The 24347-nt window shown below is 39.0% G+C and overlaps 1 protein-coding gene and 1 long non-coding RNA gene across 3 annotated transcripts in view; one reads left to right on the top strand and one right to left on the bottom strand.

Annotated features, from left to right (window-relative positions):
• The window catches only part of LGR5 (leucine rich repeat containing G protein-coupled receptor 5), a 95735-nt gene extending 75382 nt beyond the window's left edge, over positions 1–20353 (bottom strand). For both annotated transcript variants that reach the window (XM_063322945.1, XM_063322943.1), the window contains exon 1: positions 19904–20353. In XM_063322945.1, the coding sequence (XP_063179015.1) occupies positions 19904–20124 (221 nt within the window). In that variant the 5' untranslated portion in view covers positions 20125–20353. The remainder of the gene's footprint in view (positions 1–19903) is intronic.
• A 120-nt stretch (positions 20354–20473) lies between these two features.
• LOC134510088 (uncharacterized) overlaps positions 20474–24347 on the top strand; it is a 57640-nt gene continuing 53766 nt past the window's right edge. The window contains exons 1-2 of the long non-coding RNA XR_010069498.1: positions 20474–20710; positions 22010–22198. This is a non-coding gene — a long non-coding RNA (uncharacterized LOC134510088). The remainder of the gene's footprint in view (positions 20711–22009; positions 22199–24347) is intronic.

Consider the following 24347-nt stretch of genomic DNA (forward strand, 5'->3'; position numbering starts at 1 on the left):
TGGCCTCCACAAGGAATGGGTGTTTTAGGCCCCTAATGCCCCCCCGAAATACTTTCTATACCTTTGTAAATCAAGCTTGCTAAAGTGAGATAGCTAAAAGCTAAACAATGCAGTCCAGTAATTTCTTCTAAATCATGTATGATGGACAATTTAGACAAGTTTGCTTATGATAACAGGCATGTTACTGACAGAGCACCAGACTGCTGATCGACAGCAGTCAAGCATAAAAAATTACAGGAACACATATTCTTTGAAAGCTTCTTAGTTTAATACTAGTTAAGATGCCTAATAAATATTTTTAAAATAATCTTAATTTTAAAGACAGAGATTAAAAATGGGGAGTTCTGCAGCCTACAGACTTCAGTAAGATTACCTGAATGAGTACTGTTTGCCTGGGAACAGGCAGCAGTTCTGTGTCCTGGCATTTCACTATGTCTGCATATTAAGGGGTTTTTAGAGAATCTTTCAAGGCATCTTGATTTATACTTAAATGGAATGGCCAAAACCAAGGAGAAGAGGAGCGAAAGCTTCCAGAAAACTTAGCGGAGGCACACTACATCGTAGTGCCTGTGTCAGGCCAACAGTCACAGCTCAGGCCCACCGAACCACACAGGTGTTACCTAACAGAATCAGGAGACGGAGATAGCCAGTAATTTGGCTTTGGCGTTTTTGATTCACTATGTGGACTTAGAAACCCTCACCTTAAAGCCTTATGGTAGCAGCCGACCCAGCCTTAATTAACCACCAAATTATTCTAACGCAGTTGTGGAGAAAGATACTAAAAAGCCCCGGGAAATCAAACAGCATCCTCGGAGAATGGCAGACATACTGTTGACATGGGATACGTTTTTTCCATAAAAGAGAACAGAACCTAAATATACTAAAACCCATGTGAAATTAACCTTCAGAAACATTTAGCTGCGTAGCATTATAGATCATGGTGTATAATGACATCCCAGCCCATAAAGGCACCTTAATCAGGGCCTCTCTCCTGTGGCACCATCCTATTTTCAACCAACAGTGCTTTCAGATGAGCCGAAAAGGGGTACTTTGCTCCCACCATTACAATTTCTGCTCTTCTTTTCTTTACCCTTTTCAAAAACATGAAAGCATTGGATTGCTAATTACTTTTATCCAGCCTATAGGAAAATTAGTTTATCTTCCTGATCAAAGCAAATTAGGCAGATCATGGCTGATTAGAATGCAACAGTAAAATCTCCATACTTTCTATTCCACCCCCTTTTCTCTCAGAAATGGGGCCTGTGTCAAATATGTAGGTATTTCCCACGGCCAGTCTGGACTCTGTTTCCAACGGGCTCTGGGGCTGGGACAATGGTTCTTACACAGACACTGAAGTTCTTTAGTTCAGTCATTGTGCAAGGAAAGAACTGGTAACCCCTTAGCTAGCATTTGATGAAACATCTAGATTTACATATTTCCCTAATTGCATTTTTTGAATGTGAGTGAGATTTATCTGACCAGAGTTAAATGCCTCCTTTATTCTACTACCAAAAATACAAACCTATGCTCTCCAGGCAGACTCGCACTTAGTTCTGATCTCAGCATTAAAATTTTGGTTTTCACTACAGTGGGACAAAGCAACATCTACCTTTACTTCTCAAAGCACGATCTAAAGAATGGCTTGGCTCCTTGCTTCCAAGGTGGCTGCTGCATTACACTGCAAAACTGAATACCATTACTGCTTCTAAGTAACTGCTTTAAGTAGCATTTTCTATCACTCCAGTATTTTACTATTCCCTCTTTACCCTTCATAACTCATTTCCCTTCAATTTGTGTTCTATGGCTTTAACAGATGAAAGCCAAGCTATACTGCTACTTTATTTATAACCAATTACTATAAATTAACAGTAAATCTCACATTTAGCTCCATTTAAACATCACTATGCAGCTGCCCATTTGAAAATAAAATGGTTGCCTTCTTTCACTTCAGTGGGCACAATACAAAACATCCATTGAGCTTTTCCTTTATTGCAGCTGCCAATGCCCAGCCGACTTTTAACAAACCAACCAAGCGGAATAACAATGCAGCTGCAACATTTTATGGTATTTCTGTTAGTTCTCTTTTGAGACTGAAGGTGTTAATTAGGAATCAAAGAATACAACCCTGCCAGCTTTCTTTCACAAACTATACACTGGCCACTGCAGTTTTCAGAAGAAAAATAAATCTAATAAAAGGACAAAAATGTTGTTTGTCACACCAGTAACGTGTATTTAAGACCCTTTGATCATGAGCTTTTTATGTAGTCTTGTCAGACAGGCTGAAAATATTTTTTCCTCTCTTTTCTCCTTTCTTTAGGCTTTTCTGAATACTGATTCTAGGGTTGTCTGGAAAGGTGAAAAATCCAACAGTAACTCGAACACTTTACAGGTTAAAATGGCTTTTCTGAGCAAGCCAGCTTTAAATCAAATCAAATCAAATCATAATTGCTCACTTTTCTGATTCAAGTATAAATTGTTTGGAAATACAAATAATCTGTTCCTGTTGTGGAGTTTACTAATTCTGTGTATCATTTAGTATTTCAAGCATTTAAATATATGTAGGTGTTTTTATATTAATACATCTATTTTTTTGTGCAATCTCATTTTAAACCATCAAAACCGACAGTTTATAGGATGTTGTAAAATATCCATTGCATACCTATTTTCACATGTGTAGCATACAACAGATATTCGATATTTTATTTACACTTATTAAACATAATCGTATTAAAGTATCATATATTCAAAGGTAGCAGCACGAAGACATTACCTTAATCTTTAGTCAAAGTTAAAACCTTAAAATAGGTTTATGAAGTTAGCACAACTGAGAATTAGTCAAGCTTGCTAGCTTACCCAGCAAGAGCTTTCACTGCTAAATGCACAAATCATGCCAAAATCCATTAATCCTGCCAGGGAATGGCAGAAAGAAGCTCTGGTTGTTGATTTAATGATAATGAATTGAACAGGCTCTTAAGGCTACCTGCAGAGTTTTCTAAACTGTAAAACAAATAAAGTCAATTTTAAAAAACACTTTTTACAGAAGTATATATAACAGTGTTCTTTGGCTTAAACACTATGTGGGACGAGCAAAGTTTTAAAATACAATTCTACTTATCTTGTTATATGTTTAATATAATTCCTTACAATGTTATATATAGAGAATGTCACTATAAAACAAATTTGGGGGATTTGCTATTTGGTAATCAAGAAACACAGAACTGCCTTGAAAATGTTAAAACACAAATCTTAGTAAAAAGAAAAGTTCTGATCAAGATTGCCATGTTGTACGTCTCATGTACAAGTGCATCTTCTGGCTACTGTAACAGACACACAATGAGATGATTCATAGTTATAAAGGTACATTTTCTTCAGTGCCCTAAGTGTACCATTTCCTACATTCCTGAATTTTAGAAAAGCGAAACATAAAATTGGAGAATGGTTCGAGTTTTTTAGAGACACAAACATATCCATCTTCTGGGGTTTGTTTTGTAAAGTGATATATGAGATGATAATTTATTAAATGTGACTGCCATATTTTTATCTGTTTTATTTGTTCAGCATTGGTTGCTGATGCAGAGTTTGGCTTGATTTTCAAAGCAAGCAAGGAGGCAAAAGAGAATATTCTCTTTCTGCATATGGAATAAGGTAAAAACAGAAAATATATTTGAATTTGGATGCTGTAATCACTTCTTACAATGCTTTTTGCCTGTTATTGCATCATAATAGTGCCACAGTGTCTGAAGGAACGGAATTATTCTTGCAGAAAGATGTCAAGTATACACACACATGCCATAGTGCTCTCCATAGGGTTAATAATAATTATTAGAGTCTTTTTGCTATTAATTTGTTGAAGTTCTGCTCTGGACAATATATTTCATAGCTATTTCAGGGTAAGGTGGCATTTCCAACTGTAAGCTCATGTCTGATAAGTCTTCTTTCACTCTCTCATGTGGTCTATAGGCTAAGGATATCTTTATCTCGGGTAAAGTTTGCCATTAAGCAGACAAAATGTTTTACCTGTGGGTACTTTAATACGAAGTGGAGGTAATATTTTTTTCCCCATTTTATAAAAGTTTTTTACCCAGTCATTATTTTGAAATTATTTAGTGTATAAACTTCATACTTATTTGACTCACAAATTGAAGAACTGCTGCTCTGGGCGATTGCTTTTATAGAACTATGTCTGGGTGAAATTTTTTTTCTCAGTTGACTACTAAATTCAACCACTGCAAATGAACTCAAGTTGTCTGCAAATGTTTACCTGCTCAGTTTTGCTGAATTGTAGACTCATCTGGAATAGTCTGAAGAATTTTTATTGTGCCTATTATAAGCACCTCCAATGGAATTTTTACAAAATGCTGTCTTTATCAACTATACCAAATTAATCAAGGCAAAAGAGTTTTGATAATCAGCACATCACTACAACTAAATCAAATATAAGAAAATCCCATCCCTATGGTTTTCTGTATGTTCATTTTTGTATTGGAACCTGCAATGGTACAAGAATACTTGAAAAGTTTTCCACTCCCCTTCAGTCGCTCACTATACTCTCAACCAGTTGTCCCTGTCCCTTCAGCTGCGCTGGTTTGGCTGTTTCTTGGCTACATTCTAACACAGATCAGTGAAATGAGATACGTATTTTTCAAAGACGAGAAATATGTTTCTTTTTAAACCGGATTATTCACAGATCTGCTTAGAAGCACAGCCCAACAAACAGCTGAGTCAGCAGAGCCGACAGAGATGAAACCTAGAGCAGGAGGGTGAGAACAACTGGCTTTGAAGGGGAGAAAGCCAACACGAACATCTTAAACTGTCTCTGTTGCAGAGGGACTCTTAACACGGAAACACATTTTTTCTGAGTTTCCTATTCCAAATCCAATCTTCGCGAAAATTCTGAGCACCATCTTCCAATTCTGTGAATTCAGAAACTTAACTAGCAAGGACAAACAGCTCCTATTCAAAGAATTCAGCTGCAGAGGAAGTGAGTTCTTTCCCCAGTGCTCTGCCCTGCTAAGTGAAATCGGGAATTGTTCTTGAGCTGGGAGTGTCAGGAGTCAGTACGCATGCTGGCACCTTGGAAGTCCACTTTTGGTGGTCTACTTCTCCTAAACTGTTTTTCCTCACAGATTTAGCAAGTCCTTAATCTGTTACTTTTCACAGCTCAGAGAAAAAGTCCGTTTTGGTTTCTTACGCTTTTGTATGAGGAGATTTCTGCGCTGACGGGACCAGACGAGAAAGTGTATAGATAAAAGATAACAGAAAATAAAGCATATAAATCAGGCTTTTCCTGCCCTCTTTCTCATCTTTTTCACTAAACTATCAATGTTATAAGATTTCGTGACTTACTTACCCTCAAGTACAATCTTTGGACTGAACCCAACGAGCCCACTACATCCTCATTCTGTTGTCCTTTCAGGCACAGTCATTATAGCAAAGAACAAAATTGGCTTTCAAAATTGGCTTCTGCAATTGCACTGATTTTGGATTACTCTGGGTTTTTTTATTTATTTTGGTAAGCAAAGAATTGAAAAAAAAAATAATTTTGTATTCCCTGAACATTCACTATTTATTTTGAGAACTCTAATTAAAAGGAATTTAAAAAACCATAAGAGCATACAAAAAAAGATTACAACTGATCTTTTTGGAGATAAGATGAATACAATGGTTAGACTATGCATATATCTTGTCTTCAAAATGAGAAACAATCCTCTTCATAATAGATTCCTGTAATCATAAAGCTATCATTATTTAATACTTTAAAAAGCATGCTATTTGTATCTGTAAAAACAGGCATGGCTGCTGATAGAATGAGATATAATCACCTAGGTCTGATCCATTCTGCAAATTCTTATTTTGCCCTTCAGAATACAGGTTGCTTAATAACTCATCTCTGATTTTCCCTATTTTAATTGCTTTATAATTTGTAGACTATTCAGTAGTTCAATTCTATTTTATCCGAGCTTACATAGTTCACTGTGATAACAAGACCACTCAATTTTCAGATTTATTTGACAATAACTCCTTCCACAAAGAGGACAGACCTAGGAACATGACAGAAATCTAGTCAGTGATCTGAGGATCAGATTTAGCCAGCTGTCTTATTCTCTACTGCCTCTACACTTGTAGTCACACTCGTGTTGTTAATCAATGTAGTTGTAGAGGTGTGCAGATTTCCAAAGTGACTGCCAGGCACATTTAAATGACACAGGATACAAACATTAATGTAAAAATAAATATTCTGAGGCCCAAATATTTGCCAGAACCTTTTTCCCAGCATGTATACAGCCACATACAATATCTGTATGTGTTCTACCAACTGCAACTTAGAAATGAAATAATCCTCCTCATCTTATCTTAGTGTCTTAAAAAGTGAGAAATGTAATTCAGACTCAATAGCTAGAAAAATCTTATGAAAAACTTCTTCCTATATTGGAATAGTAAGACAAGAAGCTTAAAAAAGCTTTGTTTTCCCATGCAAGGCATCTCTTTCCTACTTTAATAGCTTAAAGATGGTAAGAATAGAGGTCTTAAAAGCTGTATAGGCACCTAGAGATGCAGATAGCAAACGCAGACTTACTGGGAAGGCACCAGGCACTGAGTAGATGATATGGAGGTAATACTTCCCACAGTTGGATTGCCTGATGTCACAGCAGTCACACCATGACCCCTCTTTCCTTCCAAACACAAAACAGCTAGGTCTGCAGCTGTATCCAAAAGTATGTAACTGCCAAACTCCCATGAATATAGGATACCTTGGTATCCAAGGAAAAATTAATGTGTAACAGAACTTCAAAAGTATTTCCACTTTGACAGAATGAGAGATTCAGATACTGAGAAAAACACACACTGATTTCTACATCTTAATATATTTTACACTTTAAGGGTAAGACTTAATGAGTGTATGGAGGTTTTACACTATAAAGAAGCACTGCAGCTGAAATCATTAGCCTCAAGATGCACACATTTGCATTAGCTTGCATTTGTTTATGTCTCCAGAAAACTTAATATGTATAATAAATCCAATCATTTTACCAGACACCTATATCCAGAACTAGCAAAGCTTGTAGTTAATATTGTCAGGTCTTCTAAATGTGAAAGTTTAAGAACATAGATCTAAGTTTTTTAAGATCTAAGAAAAGCCAATGATTTCCACTACTGAACTAAATTGATAGTTCTGATAGATCTTCATTGTTTTTCATAGAACTGGGGAACAGCGCTTCACTGACCCAGCTGTGGATCAGTTCGAATGTGGCTCACTTGCCTCTAAGTAGCCCTCTCAGGAGGAGGCAGACAATAGTACACGGCAAACCTCCTCAGAAGCCAGAGAAGGACACTGACATTCTTTGCCCAACAGTTCTGATTAGTGGAACAGTTCCCACGATCTGTGCTTTTCTAAAAAGCAGCCTTAGACATTTCTTTGTGAGCTGCGTTGCTGTCCTAAGTAACGTACACAGGAAAATATTTTAAAATGACAAAAAGTACCTCTAGCCACCCGTCAGGCCTGGATTTTAGAAATAGCATAAACTCTGCTCCAGTATCCCTTACTGAATTCTTCTTAATCAGTACCATTCAAAGTTAACAGCATCACGTGCTTTGTGAAACACTGAAAGAGTAGCATGAGGTACAGAACTTGTACTCAAATCAACCTTTTATTCACTTTAATATCACTCAGCCTCATGTATATACCTACATGGTGACATCTCAAACTTGCTTCTCTACAGTGGGAAGCTTAAGTGTTATTTATTTATTTATTTAAAGAAAATTGCAGGTCTATGCCATGTCGTATGTTTGAAAAGATTATTTCATGGTCTAACGTGTACTTTCTTTTGCCTAGTTTGAATTTTTATCCATCAATATTGTGTCTTATGTTAATATATTAATACTGAATATATTATGTTAATGGCATTTGTGCCCTGAGTGCTCTACAACAATTCTAAAGTTAGTTTATGATCTCATGCCAGCAGTAAACATAACCATCATCTCACCTATCAGAACATTTACTTACATATTTTTACTAAATCTGGCAGTCAGAGACAACCCTGTCAACATGATTTTATGAATATGAAAGAAATAAAAAAATATTAATAGGAAATAAAACTCTTGATTTTACATGAGCTGTTATTATCTATTCTGATGGATGATGATGCAAAAGGAAAGACAGATATCTGAATGTTACTGGGTTTTTTTCTGTCCATGTTTAAACCCCTGTGCACTGAGATCAATCTCTGTGCGCAGTTATTTCTTTATACTTGCCCTGACACTTGACAAAAATATTCAAAAACTGCCTTTTTTAACTAGAAGTGAAAAACTTGCATATATAGTATCATTAAAATACTTACTCAGGAATTATATGCTCTGAAGTAGCACTGTAGAATCATCTCAGTATGCAACTTCAAAGCCTCTTTTTCATACTGTAACTGCTGAGAAATTCCACTTCATATTTTATCCTCATCAATAATGGTGCCGTAGTTCATAAAGCAAAATTCTGAGTTCCCTTTATTCTGTGTCATCCTTCCCACGTGGTGCAGCCCTGGGCTGTTTCTTTCAGGTCAGCTTACATAGTCTTGAACCGTGCGTTCCCAAAGTACAGCCAAGGTCACTGCAGTAGCAACAGGTCTGCTCTAATTGCACCCAAGTGGACTGACTCAGGCCTTTGCCTCTAACACTGTTTGAAGACTCCAGTTTGCCTAATAAGCCAGGAGCTGCTCCATGAGTTAAACAGTATACAAACATATGAGTTGCTTTGTCAGCTCTTTAGACCCATCTTCCAAAGAGTCACTTTGGCTAGTGCTGTTCCAAGGCATTTCATTGTGAACAGACTTGATAGAACAGAGGAACACTCAGATTAATGTCTAAACCTGCTAATAACTGTTAGATTACCAAATGTTTTAATCGGTGGAATTGTTTCTGATAAACAATACCATTTTATACATAGAGAACAAACAGAAGGCTTATTTCATGTCTGATTTTGTTTCACACTGGTACAGCTAGATGTGTATTTCATTTATCTTTAATGCTAGTAGTGTAGCTGACGGAATATGGACATAATGCTTTGCTGCTAAGGTATTTTTTCTTCCTTTACATCTTTCTGTTATTATTCTCCTGTGGCTAGGGCGTCCATCCATTTACCAAATTCACATTGTTACATGATGATACATGGATTGCTTGTTTTCATTTGGTCTAATCTTGATCAGTACATATTTACTGAACAATCACCGTAATGCTGCCTTATAAAAGCTGTGAACACTTTAATGGAAGGTCTCCATGCTGAGATAATCAAAACCACTAATGAATATCATTTACAATTAATTACTATCATTGTGTACTTAGGTAATTATTCATTCACCAAATATGAAAAACAAATCTGTTTGTGTACTCAACATATGGTCATATTTGGACAAAGAGTGAGTAATTTCCTTAGATTAGGCTCACCGTGACCCAACAGAACCCTCTACAATAAAACTAACTGTGACTTATCAGGAGCTCAATCCATATCATCAAAAGGAGTTTCAGTTCTAGCTTCACTGGGAACCAAATTGGCTCATAATTAGTTTTCACAAACCCTTATCAGTATAGATTAAACTAGCAGCATGTTGAGACCATGCAGCGTTTCCCTATACACTTCCCACACAGAGATGCAACACGGTAAATAATACCATGCAGTGAATCTGGATATTACAAATTCCTTGTGAAATCTGATGCTCTTACAGCACTCCTCTATAGTCAGACAGGCAAGAACATAGAGGTACATGACTGCAAGATGCTATATCCATGATTGATGATAAATGGAGAAAACAGACCACATCTGGCTTCAGGTTTATGGGATTCTTCACAGATTGACCAGAGACAGCCATTGAAGGCAGAACAGCTGAGGCACCAATATGTACAGAAATGTGATTTTGATAACTCTATTTGGTATGATGGTTCTTTCTGTCTATGATAAATGGAATGAAAAACAGGAAAACAGGGCTGTATAAGCATCCTCCAAAAAAAAAAAATCTGTTGCTCTTTTCACTGAATGTTGTCAACAACAACAAAAGTGAAAAACAAACGAAAATCCCTCCTTCCTCAAACTGCTGGGAAGTCTGTACAGCTGACCACAGCTCCCTGACACAACACAATACAACTCTCCTGCCAGAGTCTACACCCTGACACAAACAAGGTAATAATGATCACTTGGCTGTATGCCTGAAATCATTTTTTGCAAAAAAAAAAAGAAGTTGATTTATATTTATTTCAAAAAGACAGACACCATGCACAGTAATGGCATAGTAGAAGCTTTTCTGTCAAGAGTTGGCATATTGAAAATGAAGTGAATGCTTCATTGTAATTATATTAATTAATGCTTTTCCAAAATCTTTAAATTTTTCAAATTAAATTTATTCAAGCAGTACCAATTCCAAAGAATTAAGTTAGTTCCATTAGTATAAGCAGAGCAAAAGCTACCTGAAGTCTTTCTTGGCATAAGTCTATTAAATTACACACATGGAATGACATGTAGAGATGAATCTGGCACTGGGTCTTTTTTCTCCATTCCCTATAATGATTTATTTTAAACACTCCATCCAAGTAACCTAAGAAATACTTTTGCTACAATATTCCTCCACATGTATCTGCTTCTTCACAATGGCTTTTTCTATTCCAGATGAAAGTTTTTCGCCTTATCAGTATTCAGAAAGCATTTGTTTTATTCTAAAAACATGTACTTCAAGATTTCAAGAATGTGTTCAGCTATGTTCCGTACTGTCTCTGGCCTTCAGGCAGGTAGGATATTCCAAGATGCTTGTCCTGCCCTTTCTTTTCACATCTTCTGTCTTGGCCAGAAAGAAGTAAAGTTCTGGCACTCGGCAGTTCACACTCCTCTACACATGCTTAGGCAACCAGTAAGAGGCAGCACAAAGCCTCCATATGCTGAGGAACTTACAGCCTTCTCAGATGCTATTCTCAGATCATGAGCTTCCACATTGTCCTTTTTCAGTAATAGGCCTAAATAACACCATGTGAACCCCTTATTCTGCTACCAATTACTCTTCCACAGTGCCCCACACCCAATTTTTACAAACACCCAGCAGCAGTACTGCACACCCTTACTCTTTACCCCAACTATATACTTAGACCTATCTCCACTAGGGCCAGTTAGTCACAAACGTTTCTCATAACTATGCCAAGGTAACTGTACCCTACAAAGTCTTACTGCAGACACATGGCACAAATGTAAACTGTGATTTGCATTACTGCCACTTCTCCTGAGGGTTTAAAATTGGTTGAGCTGCCTGATGAGAGACACATTTTACTACTCTATAGCACCAATACAGACGGATTCCCAAGCTATCTGCCTTCTCTTTCTTCACAATGCACTTTTTTGTTTCTCTGTTCGTCTTCCTGTAGTTGTGTGTGCCCATAGCAGGTTAAAGTCAATATAGTGAGGCTTTATGCAGGGACACTGTAGGACTGGAATTTACTCCCTGGGACCCTTGTCAGGTCACAAGGTTGAACCTGCACTTCTTTTGGCCCTTTTCCAAATCCCTGTCTTTGCATAACTTCAGCACGGGTGCAGGCAATACTTCCATATTGCACCAAGCATATGGATCCTGTATTTTGCTGTCAGCAGGTCAAATATTGCTTTCAGAGGCCTGCATAGACTTCACTTGTTCCAAAAAGAATCTTACATATCTCTGAGTTCAGCCCATATAGACAGCCATGAAGAAAACTGAAAGGCAGACACACATCCTTATGAAGAGAAGAAAATCCTTTGGGATTTCACCTTATTTTACCATGCCATACTCCTAATTAGCACCTCATTAAGTGTTTTTAATCTACAGATCTCCAGCATCTATAAGCCACTACCAAATAAGCTAAAACTCAACTGTAGGTAGTTGTGCCAGCCATCACATATATAGAGTAAGACTACAGAAGTTGCATGATTTGCTTAAATTTGTAAACTACTTCATTACTGTATCCAGGAGCAGAACTCAAAGGTCTCGCTACCTAGATCCCAGCTACAGCTATCTGATCATACTCCCTATTCCCAGAAGCAGCTCCTGCCCCTTTCTCATGCTTCCAAAATGGCAATCTGTGAACCAGGTTGTTTAAGAAACTTTGGTTTCTGTGCCTTCGTAAGGATTTAATCTCATTTGTGGACACTGGACAACTTGGTCCGCCCCCCACCACAAACATAATTGCAACTTCATCATGCGCGAGACCAACTGGAGAAAGATCTAATTTCTGAGGCAGCCTCCATGCCAAACTGATCAAGGATGAAAGACCCAAAGGCAAGTTACTCATCAAGGTGGTTCAGAACAGGTAACTTTCAGTGAAGGGTGAGAGAGAATTTTGTCTTATCTTACTTGCTTCCTTTGCCAGCTATGACCTACTTCTCCCCTCAGGGTACAGAGAGACTCATTTACAAACTCAGTGAATGCCAAATTAGTGGTTACACTTCCCTTAATGCTGACATCATCTCACATCTGCTCTTTCATTCACTTACACTAGCATTTATGCTATCACAGAATCCAGAAGACATGGTATAACTGGCATCGTAAGATGGCTACTGCTGCAGAAACAAGGGCTAGGGAAGCTTTATTTCTGTGTAATACCAGTGCTGCATCTATACCATCCATAAGCAAAGCAGACTGAAGTGTTTGGTAAAGGAACTAACAGCAAAAAACCTGAAGAAAATAGAGTAGTAGTAGTAGTACTAAATACCGCCTTGACTTTTCTACCTACCTCCCCTTCATAAATACCAGCATCAAATTATTTTACACTTTTCATGGGAAAAGTTGTGTGACACAAGCACAAAAAAATGATAAGACTAAAGGGTTAAGTTATACACAATCATTATACGAAATAAGTCCCAGTCCAGCAAATACTTATGCATTATTTAAGTATTTAATGTGTAAGCTTGGTAACGTTAGTAAGCATGGTTACTCTCAATAAAAAGAAAGCATTTATTCAAGTGTCTGCAAAAGAGGGGAGAGATTTTGTGTGTTGGGAGCTGTAGTTGTTCGTACTGCTTTAGGCTGACAGATAATTTTTTTAATTTGCCCAAAGCCTATCTATACACACATATCTCCACACGCACAATATTACATCTCTAGTACAAAAGGATTATACTTTTATACTGTAATGCAAAAAAGTTTTAGCAATTTTTTATCAAAAATGTGTCCTTAAAATTACTTAATTGCAATTACATAACTTAATGCTATTGAAAGACAGTGCATTCCAGACTAAACTAAATATTCATTTTACATAGGATTTTGAAAAATTTGGAAAGAAAGGCCTTTAAACGATTTATGATATACATAATGCTTTAGGCTGTGTAATGAGACGTTGTAGCAGAACATCTTAGTAAAACTATTCCACACAAATCAGTTGATAATTGGGAGAGGGGGATAATTGTTTTAGAATTATTCAAGGCCTTGATCCGACTAACATTTGCACATGTGATTTCAGTGGAACCATTCCTGACACTAAAATTAAGTATCTGGATAAGTATTTGCAGGACTGGAGCCAAATCATACAATTGGGTCCAAACTAAGAGCCCATTTGTTACCAATAAAATCTTAATTTGGGAGTGGCTGATTATTATAATTATCACTGTTGGATAACACTACACTTCAGAATCATTATTCTTTGCAGCCGTTTCTAGCCATGAAAATACAACTTGTCCTTTCTGGGACGGACATTAGTGCTGTGGCCACTACCCCCAAAAACCAAAACCTCATAGCTAAAACTTAGTAAAACACAGCAAAATAATAAAACTGGGAGGTCATATAGAATGCACTGCTTTAGCAAAGGCCTTATCAAGCTGGGGACATACCGTACCAGCTCCTGGGGATCTGCACTAGTATCCCATTTCATTTCTGCTTGGAGTTCCAGGTATTGCTGGTGCCTAGTATAACACTAGCTGGCTTGTGCTGTCTCAGCTTGAGTGATCACACCTCTCGGTGTTTTTCGTCCAAATAGCAAAGACACTCCAGGATGGTATTTCTACTTGGGTGCTGCTGCTTTAACACTCATTCCAAGCAAGGTCTCTAATTCAAAAATTCCAAGCTGTTGTCCCTAGGCTTTTAGAAAAAAAAAAAAAGCTTGCTTCTTGGCAAGCACTAAAAACAGGGGGTACCATGATTTACTGTTATCTATAGTCAAAGCTGTTCATTGTCTTAGTTTTGTGTGATTGTCATTTAAACCTTGATTCCAAGAGAGAGGAGGGTAGCACTTATTCAACAAGTAACAGTAACATCACTTCAGGCCCTACCTCTCTGCAACTCCATTTCTTTCTTTTATAATTCTCCAGGCATTAGAGTTCTCACATCTGATCAGTAAAATTGTACAGAAGTTTCTCAGGCCTTCTTGGTAAACAGTACGGAGCATGTAGCATAAGGATTTGCCACATGAATTGCTAAATCTCTGAGAAGTAAGCATGCTTTGATCACAACTCATTTTTTTTAAAGACGTTAGGGTATTTTTTTCCTAACTGAAGTCTAAAGCTGTTTTGGTATGTCAAAAACACCACATCATGTTCTGCCGTCAGTCAGTTTACTTGAAGCCAAAGGAACCACACCTTATTTACCATGATTTTTACTGGGAAAAGAATCAGATCTGTTGGACAGTTCAAGGAAGGAAGTCAGGGAAAATATCATAAATTTTATTAATCAAGACCATTTAAATAACCAATAGAGAATTCAGAAAGCAGTGCAGATGAAATATTATCTTGGCCAGCAAACAGAATAAAAGAGAGCAATCTGGACTGCTGCAAAATTGGTAGCAATTTTAAGCATTTGAAAGACAAATGACATTGGAGAAAAGACTGGGTTAACAAGGGAGCACTTGAGGAAAGCCTAATCTCCGCTGGCATGCTAACTGGGAAGGTCAGCCCAGTGCACGCGTTCTCAGCTGGAGTCAGGCTCCCTCTGCCCGGCCAATTGTCCTATGCACTTCAGATACCAAACCAAATTGAAGGTGCCTTCACCCTGCCAGCTCCTTATATTCTACCAGCTTGAAGACAGCTTCCTTTTCCCTGTCAATTTACGCAGCGTTTCTACCGAGAAAACGCCACAAAGGAGAGAGGTAGTGTGTGAGTGCCTTTTTTCCCCCTTCTGAGCAGCACAAGGCTCTTTAGGAAGCAATGTAAAGAGTTATTCTTAGCACTGTATTCTCAAGTTGGAAGGGTGACATTCTCTTCTTAAACACATTTTTAATCCAAGTTTTTCACAAAGAAACTAACTTTGAGTTGACATATTATGTTTTGAAATTTAAAGCAAATCACTTGAAAACTGTCAAATATGAACTTTAAATATTTTGTTACTTCTTTAGTTTTTATGTACCTATAAGTACATTTTACCTTTGCATACCTACTATTGCCATGATTAGAGAGGAAATGCCCTGTTTTCTTTTCAAAAGGGGGATTTAACACTAAATTCTAAATCTAGAACCTGGATTCGCCTTCATCCTCAACTGGGACAAGACTCAGATTATTAACAACCACACAGCAAACGTTCAATTTATTTACAACTCCAAAGGTGCAAAAATGGTTTATAAAGTTTGTAGCTATGTAAAGAAGTACTTTCTAAGAAAAGGCAAACATTTTACTAACTACCTAACACCTAAATCTTGTCAAGGGATCTGGAAGTTTTAAGAGACTTTGTAAAGCTTACTTCTTCATAAGAAGATACCTTGCTGTTTGATCTCTGTGAAAAACTATGGTCAATCCCAAGATACCTTAGATGAAGATGCAGACGAGACTTGAGTTTTCACTGAGATCAGCATAACTAAACCTGTGCAAATTTACCCCAAAGGGTTGATCTTAATGTTTTTGGGTGTTCCTGACACAGAAACAACTATCTTTTATATTTCAGAAGTGTAACTAATTTCTGGGCATATACTTTTTAACCTTCAAAAAGTAAACAATTTTTTTTCTCCCAAATTTTTTGTCATTTTTTTTTCTGTTTAGTAGTGTTAAACATTTTCAGATAGCCTACACAGTTTTGACTGTGTTCTACAGGGATATTTATCATCAAATAGAATATAATGGCAATGAATGAAGCAGAAGACCAAAACTGATTTGAAGACTAATATGTTAGGAACCTTAAAATATGCATTGATTTCTTCTTCATAGGTTTTACTGTAATACTATCAATGTTATCATAGTTTTGAAAAAAATTTTTTTCTTAATTATTTCTGGGAAGAATTAAAAATTATGAATCGGATTTTCCCAAATGTTACTACGCAAATTTACAATATACTAAAAATTAAAAATTTTAATGTAAATAACACATATCCCAAAGTAACTCATTAAGTAAACTGTAATGTAAAAGGCAACATACCACACGCTGCAACATTTATACATGTATGCATGCATGTCTATGTCAGTCTAAGATGGTAACATTATGAAAATATTCCACTTAATATTCCACTTAAAATATTCCACTAAGTTTATCACTGAGAGTTTTTGATCACAAAGAAGACAGCATCTGAACTGTTAAGACAGCCCTGGCATATATAACGAATTTACTTTTCTGTGCTATCCAGGCATGTAACAGAGACCCTCAAAATCTTTAAGAGCTATCTTCTATAGCGTCATCATATGAGATATGGAAACGGATTTTTTTATATACTCATCATACTAAATATTCTTGAACGAGAGTTGCCAGATTTTACATTGTTTTTAATGAGTAATTATTTAGGAGAAGTAGGGTGAGCCTGTGGTTGAAGAATGGAGTTAGAATAAGGCATTCTGGCTTTAATTACCAGCTTTGTCATAAACTTTACCTCTAACTTTGAGCAAGCCCTTCTTTGCCTCAGTTTTCCACATCACAGTAAATGGTAACAATATTTCACTAACTCACAGGCTTGATTTGAGAATTAATGAGGGTCCCATGTGCAAAAGACCTGTAGATTCTGGCTTCTTCTTTTTACTAGGTACTGATAGGAAAGTGACATGTTCTTAATTTGAAACAGAGACTCAGTGCTGCCCTTCATCAACACATGGAATTCACATTTATGTCAAAAGGAATTGCATTAAATACACTGAGTACATTATTTAGCCTAAAAGTAAATGAAGAAAAAGGCATGGAAAGAAACTCCTGGATTCTCCTTGTCTGCTCCTAAAAAGTCTAACAATTCATGGCAGCAAACACATAATCATAAATAAAAAGATTTTTGATGGGAGGCAAGAATTGCTGCCTGGGAATATAAATGAGAATGCAGAAAGGTGTAGCAGGTCCATCTGTAGACTACATTTAGCTCTGCTGCAAGAGCACCATCATGAAAAACATGTAAAAATTCAGTCACTACAAGATATCATGTTCTGTACATATTTGTCCCAACATAAAATAAACTATAATGGCCTCAATATTTCTGCTTTTCACACAAATTCCAGTGCACACAAAGAAAACATTTACCTTTTTTTTCTTTGCGAGTGTCTAGATAAGATAAAAATGACAAAAATATAGAAAAAAAACTTTAAAAGCCCAATCTTAACACAAGGTAGTACTGCAGATTGCTTTTGGCCAGATATGTCTACTGTGCAAGAACAGAATCAGCTGAAGATGGGGTTTTTTCCTGGAAAGAGAGGTAATGCCAGTATGTAGTTTCAATCTCCTGCTTTGATCTGAAGTAAAAATTGTCACAGCGCAAAAAGACATTTCTGTTTTTTGTGTGGAAAACAAAACCCAAAAAAATAAAAATCAAGGAGCATCTGGTTGGCCTCTACCAAGCTCAGGGAGGCAAACATCTCTATAACAAGCAGGCATGTTTTACAATTTGCCATTGCTTAGCCATCTATAGAAAATTAGACCTGACAGTTCTTTACAGAAGGCAGGCAGGAGCTACAACTCTGCATAATTAGGCAATAATTAATCAATCGAAGGATAACAGCCTGGTAAATTTGGAAAAGGGTAAGTGTAGCTGCCTATGTGTATGAACCAGACTGTTATACTGCATGTCTTTTTTACTGTATGCAGCCTTGGACATTTAAAAGTCTGCCTGTCCCACAGTGGGGTTTATTTACTTCAGGGTGTACACTACTGAACAGCACGGAATTCTTGACTGGAAAAAGACATTCCTCTGCTGAAGGACAAGAGGATTTAAAAACAAAAGTGCAGAGCAGATCACAACCCTACCAGGAAGCAGATTACTGCAGGTATGTATCTTTGCAACGGAAGACCCCAGCAGTGGTATTTTGACATCATCGTGCATGTTTATGTTCTCTTTTTCTTCATAAAACAGTAAAACAGTGCATTCTCTAGCACTGGAAACGCTAAAATTTCCAGTTTTAGTATTCCTCTAAGCAACCATAAATTTACGGCATCTACTTCTTGACAGAGGGTTGGTACAGCTTAAGTATGTCTTTATACCTTCATTAACTATCTTTCTGCTTATGGCTTTCCAAAGCACCAGAAAACATTGTGTCTCTAGTACACCCAAAATCCTGACCTGCTACTTTTGAAACCAGCGGCAGACTTTGTATGTCTTTGTATCTCAATTACGTATAGTAATTCGTATCTCAATTACGTAGTCAAAGTTCTGCTCTACTGTAAATGGTCATTCAGTAATGCTGACTCCCATCTCTTAACATTACTAATAGCTTTGACTTTGAAATGTTTATGATAAATAAGCTAAAACTGACCCTATTAAGATAAATTTCAAAAGAGTATTTACATGCATAATGTTTAGAAAAGTTTTTCAGCTGCACATCCTCTTTCCAAACCAATCCTATTTTCACTAAACTAAGCCTTCTCCTAACATATACTTAGTACTTGGATCGTATTGGTTGCACTTCATTTCTACCTTGACTATGTTATCATGTTTATACTTCTCTTAGAAAGGCCATTTCTAGCTTAGTTTCATCTACTTTCTCAGATTCAACGTACATTTTATGTCCTTTCAAGTATGGTATGAACAGAGAAGTGAGTTCACAATTATCACTTTAGTGCCCCAGACACACAATTCCGTAAAAGCATCTTTACAGTAACCATAGTAGCCAGCATGTCAACAGCATGTCAAAATATACTGATGGACAAACACATTCAGAAACTGTCACACTGTATGATGGATGTGGACGGTAGGTATTAAATTAACAAGCTACTGGACCCGCAATCACAAAGAACCATATGAAATCGGTAAGGAGGGCACTAAACCGACGCTTTTAGCGCACCAACATTTTCAAGACACAAACCGAAGAGACGCTAAACGATGACCCTTCTGCCAAAAATAAGGAAACAAAGAAAAAGTTTCCCCACGGTTTGGGGCGGTGGTGGTTTTTTTGTTTAGGTTAATACAGAGTTTCTCCGTTCTCGCCGTCCCTGTCCCGAGGAGTTTCCCGGTGGGGATGCCCGGGCGGAGGGGGGGGTCTCGGGCGGGCTCACACACACACACACACACACACACACACACACACACACAGCCACCTGTCCGCCCGGGCACCGCACCGCTGCCCCGCCGCTGCCCGCCAGCTCCCTTTATTTATCGCCTTTCCCCAACCCGAGGGGAGATCTGTTAAAGATTAAATCAGCAGCAACCGCAGTTCAAAGCCCTGTCCCGGGAAGCAAAGGTGAAGATAACGTCCCTGCGGATCTAATCGGGTTTCTGCTGTTGCAATCGCTTTTAATTACCCTCTGAACGGCACATCACACAGCGATCCTCCAGGCGCCGGACCCGGCACCGAGATAGCGAGATACCTATAAACGTTTTACAGCCCGCCCGCTGATTAAAAAGCGATTAGAAACTTATTTGAAGTCGGGCATTTTTCTACCGGCAGCGCCGCGGCAAACGCACCCGACCCCGCCGCGCCTCCTGTCACCGCCGGGGCCCGGCCCCGGGCTCTCCCCGACCGGCCGCCCCGCCGCCGCCGGTGTCCCCCTCGCCCCCTCCCCCAGCCCCTTCCCCGGCTGCCCACACTTACAGGTAGGAGGTGAAGAGGCTGAGGTTGGCGGGCACGGCCGTGAGCCCCAGGTCGGAGCAGTCGGCGCGGACGAGCATGCCCTCCTGCTCGCAGCGGCACGGCGCCGGGCAGCCCCGCGGGCGCTGCCCGCCGCCCCACGCCCCCCGCCGCAGCCCCGGCAGGATGAAGAGGAGGAGGAGGAAGAAGAGGAAGACGCGGGCAGAGCGCGGCGGCGTCGCCATGGGGGGTTACCTAGAGCCGCGGGGCGGCCGCTCTCATGCCCCGCGGCGCGGCGGGGGGGAAAAGCGGGCGCCCGTCTGGGCTCGGGGAGCTGCTGCGGCCGCCGCCGCCGCGCCGCTGTCTGTGGTAGCATCTCAGCTTACACGCTGCTTTAAAAGCCCTGGAGCCGGCACTGCGCGCCCGCTGACGCCGCCCCAGCCTTGCCCGCCGTAGCGCGGCGGGCCCTGCCCGCGCCGCCGTACGGAGCGGGCGGGCGGGGGCGGCCGCGGGCCCGGCGGGCGGGCGGGAGAGGCGGGAGGCGGGGGGACCCCCGCCTCCCGCCTCTCCCGCCCGCCCGCCGGGCCCGCGGCCGCCGCACCTCGCCTCATGGCGGTGATCTCCCCTCAGGGCAACGGGGCGCGCGCGGCGGAGGTTTCTGGAAGGCGGCGGGGGAGGGCGGCGGAGCCTTCCCTTCCCCTCAAGGGAAGCTTCCCCTACCCCCCAGGCAGCCTCGGGCCAGAGGTTTCCACTCCTCGGGTTGCGTGGAAAGCGGCCTTCACGCCGCTCCTCGCTGCCTTTGAGTGTACCAAAGCCATTGCTGAGGCAAAGGTGAGGATGGCAATTTATTTATTTATTATTTTCCCCATCCAAATCGGTGTTCAGTGCGAAAGAAAAGTCGACCACAAGCTCCAGGCTTGAGGCGACCTACCTACCAGCTTAATAACCCATTCCCGGCCCAATTCCTCTTTGGGCTGGTGACTAAACGGTTGGTCAGGCTGCTGGGTATGCGTCGGAGAGCGTTTATGTTAAAGGTTTTCTGGTGCCCTGTCTTTGAATCTACAATTAATTCTGGAACGAGAGCCTAATGAAAGGGCCCGGCAAATATACGTGCTTTTATATTCTACCCAGTTTGTAATCCCTCTTCTCACCTCTGGACCAGCATTTGATGTAATCTGAGCTGCAGAAGGACCTTGCACCGGAGCTCAAGTGCTTTATTTAAAATAATAAGAAAGGAATCTGCAGCCCGGCTGGTTAGACAGGCCAGAATGTTTTGTGAATCTAGGCCTATGGGGCTGCTGGAAAGCTTTTCCCCAAGCATCACCTTATCCTAAACTAATAAAAACAATGGTTAAATTGTCCGGATGAAATGGCTGAGAAGAAAAACTCTACAGGAAATGGAGTTTTCATTATGTATCATGATACCCGTCCAGGAGACCTGTTCCCCCAAAACCCTCTGACTGTGCTTACCCATGTCTGATATTACTGCGAAGCAGCAATACTTTCATCACTGAATTTCATGGTTTTTAAGAAGTTTCATACTGTGCGGAATAGGTGCGTGCTAGAGGCTTGATAAATTGTGAATACTTTCTTCTAGGGTGAAATAGTTTCTACTATTAGAAATATTCTACTATTCCGCTATTGTCTGTCTGTACCACATGATATTAAGAGTTCTTAGTGTACACTGCCAAAAGACATCAGAATAGTTGTAGTTAACAAATAAGTAAATATTTTTCATAACTGTAGTGAAATAGTATTTATATAACCTGAGGCCATTACACACATATTTTGTTTGTTTTAGAAAGCAAAGTGTATACTGTTTGTTCATTTTCTGTTGAGGATTTGATCAGCTTGCATAAGATATCTGAAGTTAGACTTTAATAGTAGTGAGGGTTTAGCTGTAAAAATCCTCCTTTGACTGTTGTTTATTTTGCATGAATACATTTGTTCAGCTAATGACTTTCTTTGAAATATTTAATGCACTTCTATTCAATTTTACTTGAAGATTTTTTGAAAAAAGAGTGGCTTGAAGATTAAAAGAAGGATTTGATAGGAATGGATATGGATAATTCTTACCTTTGTACATTTAAATTAGGCTGTGCAGTTATTTCCTTTTCATGTTTCTCATAGGTCTCTGGTTCTCCATAAAGAGAAAAGGAAAAACATCTGTCGGTTTGGTAACGTCTCTGGGAGGTGCTGTTACTGTTCCAGAAGGCCATTGGGACGGTAAGATTTCCTGCAGGTTCCGACATCGCAGCATAATGTCACTTGGAGTGACATCCATGGTGCAGCCATCAGTGGTCTTCAGCTTTCGTCAAGGTAGTAAACAAACCCCTTAGGGATCTCAGGAGAGTGCTCTCTCAAATCTCTTCCTGTCTTCCTGATACTCAGGCAAAAAAACCCGTCTTCTGAACATGATATATAATGTGACGACCCTCGAGCCTAAGGTTTATCAGTACAAAAGATATCTTCATGGAATGTTATGTATGAATAAACAAAACAATACATTCTGTATTGTTAGCACACAAAAAGCATACCAGTCCATATGTCAAGAATGCACAGCAGATGGATATTTAACTGGCGTCTTTTAGATCTCTACTTATAGCATGACAGATTCTAGACTTTATGTGAAATCTGATTTTAAAAATCAGATATATTTAACATCACTTTATTAAGCCAAAATCAGGTATCCAAATTATCACTCTTTCTGTTTTGGAAGCTGGATGAATTGATTTTTAAAAAAAGTGTGTCTAAAGCATTTAGCAATGGAAATTTATGCTAGATCCTGAAATGATCAGTCATTCCAGCAAAAATGGAGTTTAAAGCAGAAATGTTAACAGATCCTGCACTAGCAAAGGTAGCAGTTAGTGCTTAAATATTAAGGCTAGTCCAATACAGCACCAAAGTTAAAAGCACAGCAGCAACGGCAAGTTTACAGTTGCAGGTAGCTTGTTTTTTCCTTCCCTGTCTATGGATGAAGGGTAAGTTCCTAGAAGGCAATACAACTGTCTGGTTAGGCTGTGGAGAAAATAAAGCTTTTGTGCAGGGTGGGATTTCTTTTCCCATCCATTGGGGAAGAAATTCTTCATTGGATGTGTCCAAGTCATTAGATTGAAAGGGTTCATTAGGCAAGTGTGAAGCTCCGCTAGCCCTTAGGCTGTGCTACTGTAGAGCAGTACTGCAACTGCCCAGTGGTCTATACAGAAGGATCCTTTTGTCTTTACAGGACACCTAATTTGTCCTTTTATTCTGTCTAACCCTGGAGAATGGTGCATGTCTTTTAAGATTTGTCACTGTATAGGTTTTTTATAGATACAGCTGAAGGTTATTTATATACTGTATTCATTTGATTGCATATTTACCTATCAGTACATGTTCATTTGCATCATGTTTTACTGAGGATCCTAAGCTAACACATGTGTTTACATTACTTTATTAAGCCATGCAGTGTCCTTCAGACCAAGGCAGATAGCACTATTTCTGTTTTACATAGTGATAAATGGTGGTACCCAAAACGTAGGATGTCAGAGTCACTCCTAGAACCAGGAAGAAATAACAGGAGTTTTAATTACCCTGGCCCAATTTACCACATGGCTGCAGCCTGTCAATCCCAATAATATTATGGATTATGTGACATCAACTTGTTTTTGTCCAGGTTTTCATGCTATTTAAGGCATTCTGTGTTATGCATCTTTAGTCTTTTTATATTCATTCTTTTATTTGGCATACTGCCACCTAGCTGCCCTCTTCTCTCAACAGTTTGGTAGTTAGTGTGATGGTAGGACCAAGATCAAACATTTGACAGGTAAGATCTACTTGGGTTCACATGAAATAATGTTCAATAGTCAAGTTGTTGATGGGAAGAAGGGACAGAAATAGAAAAACAGTATTATTATTACTGTTACAATTCATACAGTGACAGTTGACTTATCCATATAATTTTGAAGCAAATGCTCACACGAACATCATTTTTAGTCTGAAAATATCTGATAATAAAGCATGCAACATTAGTGGGAAAGTCAGGATTACCCAGGCAGATTTTAATAGCTAGGCATCTGGGAAAAGAAACAAGAAAAAAATGTAAATACGTAGGATGCAGATACACTGAATGTTTGTTTGGAGGGAATGAAAGCTGACCATTACAGTAATTCTCTGTTTAGGAAATAAAATCCATGTGTTAGGGAAAAGGTGTGGAAATAACCTATATGAAGAGAACCTTCTCTTATTTTGAGTTGAGGTGGATGTGACATCATTTAGGGGATTGCAGCCGGGCTGCAAAAGCATTAAGTGGATATTTCACCAACATAGGAACTATGTGCTCTAAAAAATACTTCAAGTGATGCTTTTTAACTCTAAAATTTACTGGTCTGTTACCTTATCCTTATATGTCTCACATAAATCCAAAAGAAGAAAGAGAAGAACATGTAAGCTATGGCTAAAGGTACATGAAGAATAGTAAGGCATTAGA

Source organism: Chroicocephalus ridibundus, chromosome 1 (assembly GCF_963924245.1).
Source record: "Chroicocephalus ridibundus chromosome 1, bChrRid1.1, whole genome shotgun sequence".
In the NCBI taxonomy this organism is placed as follows: domain Eukaryota; kingdom Metazoa; phylum Chordata; class Aves; order Charadriiformes; family Laridae; genus Chroicocephalus; species Chroicocephalus ridibundus.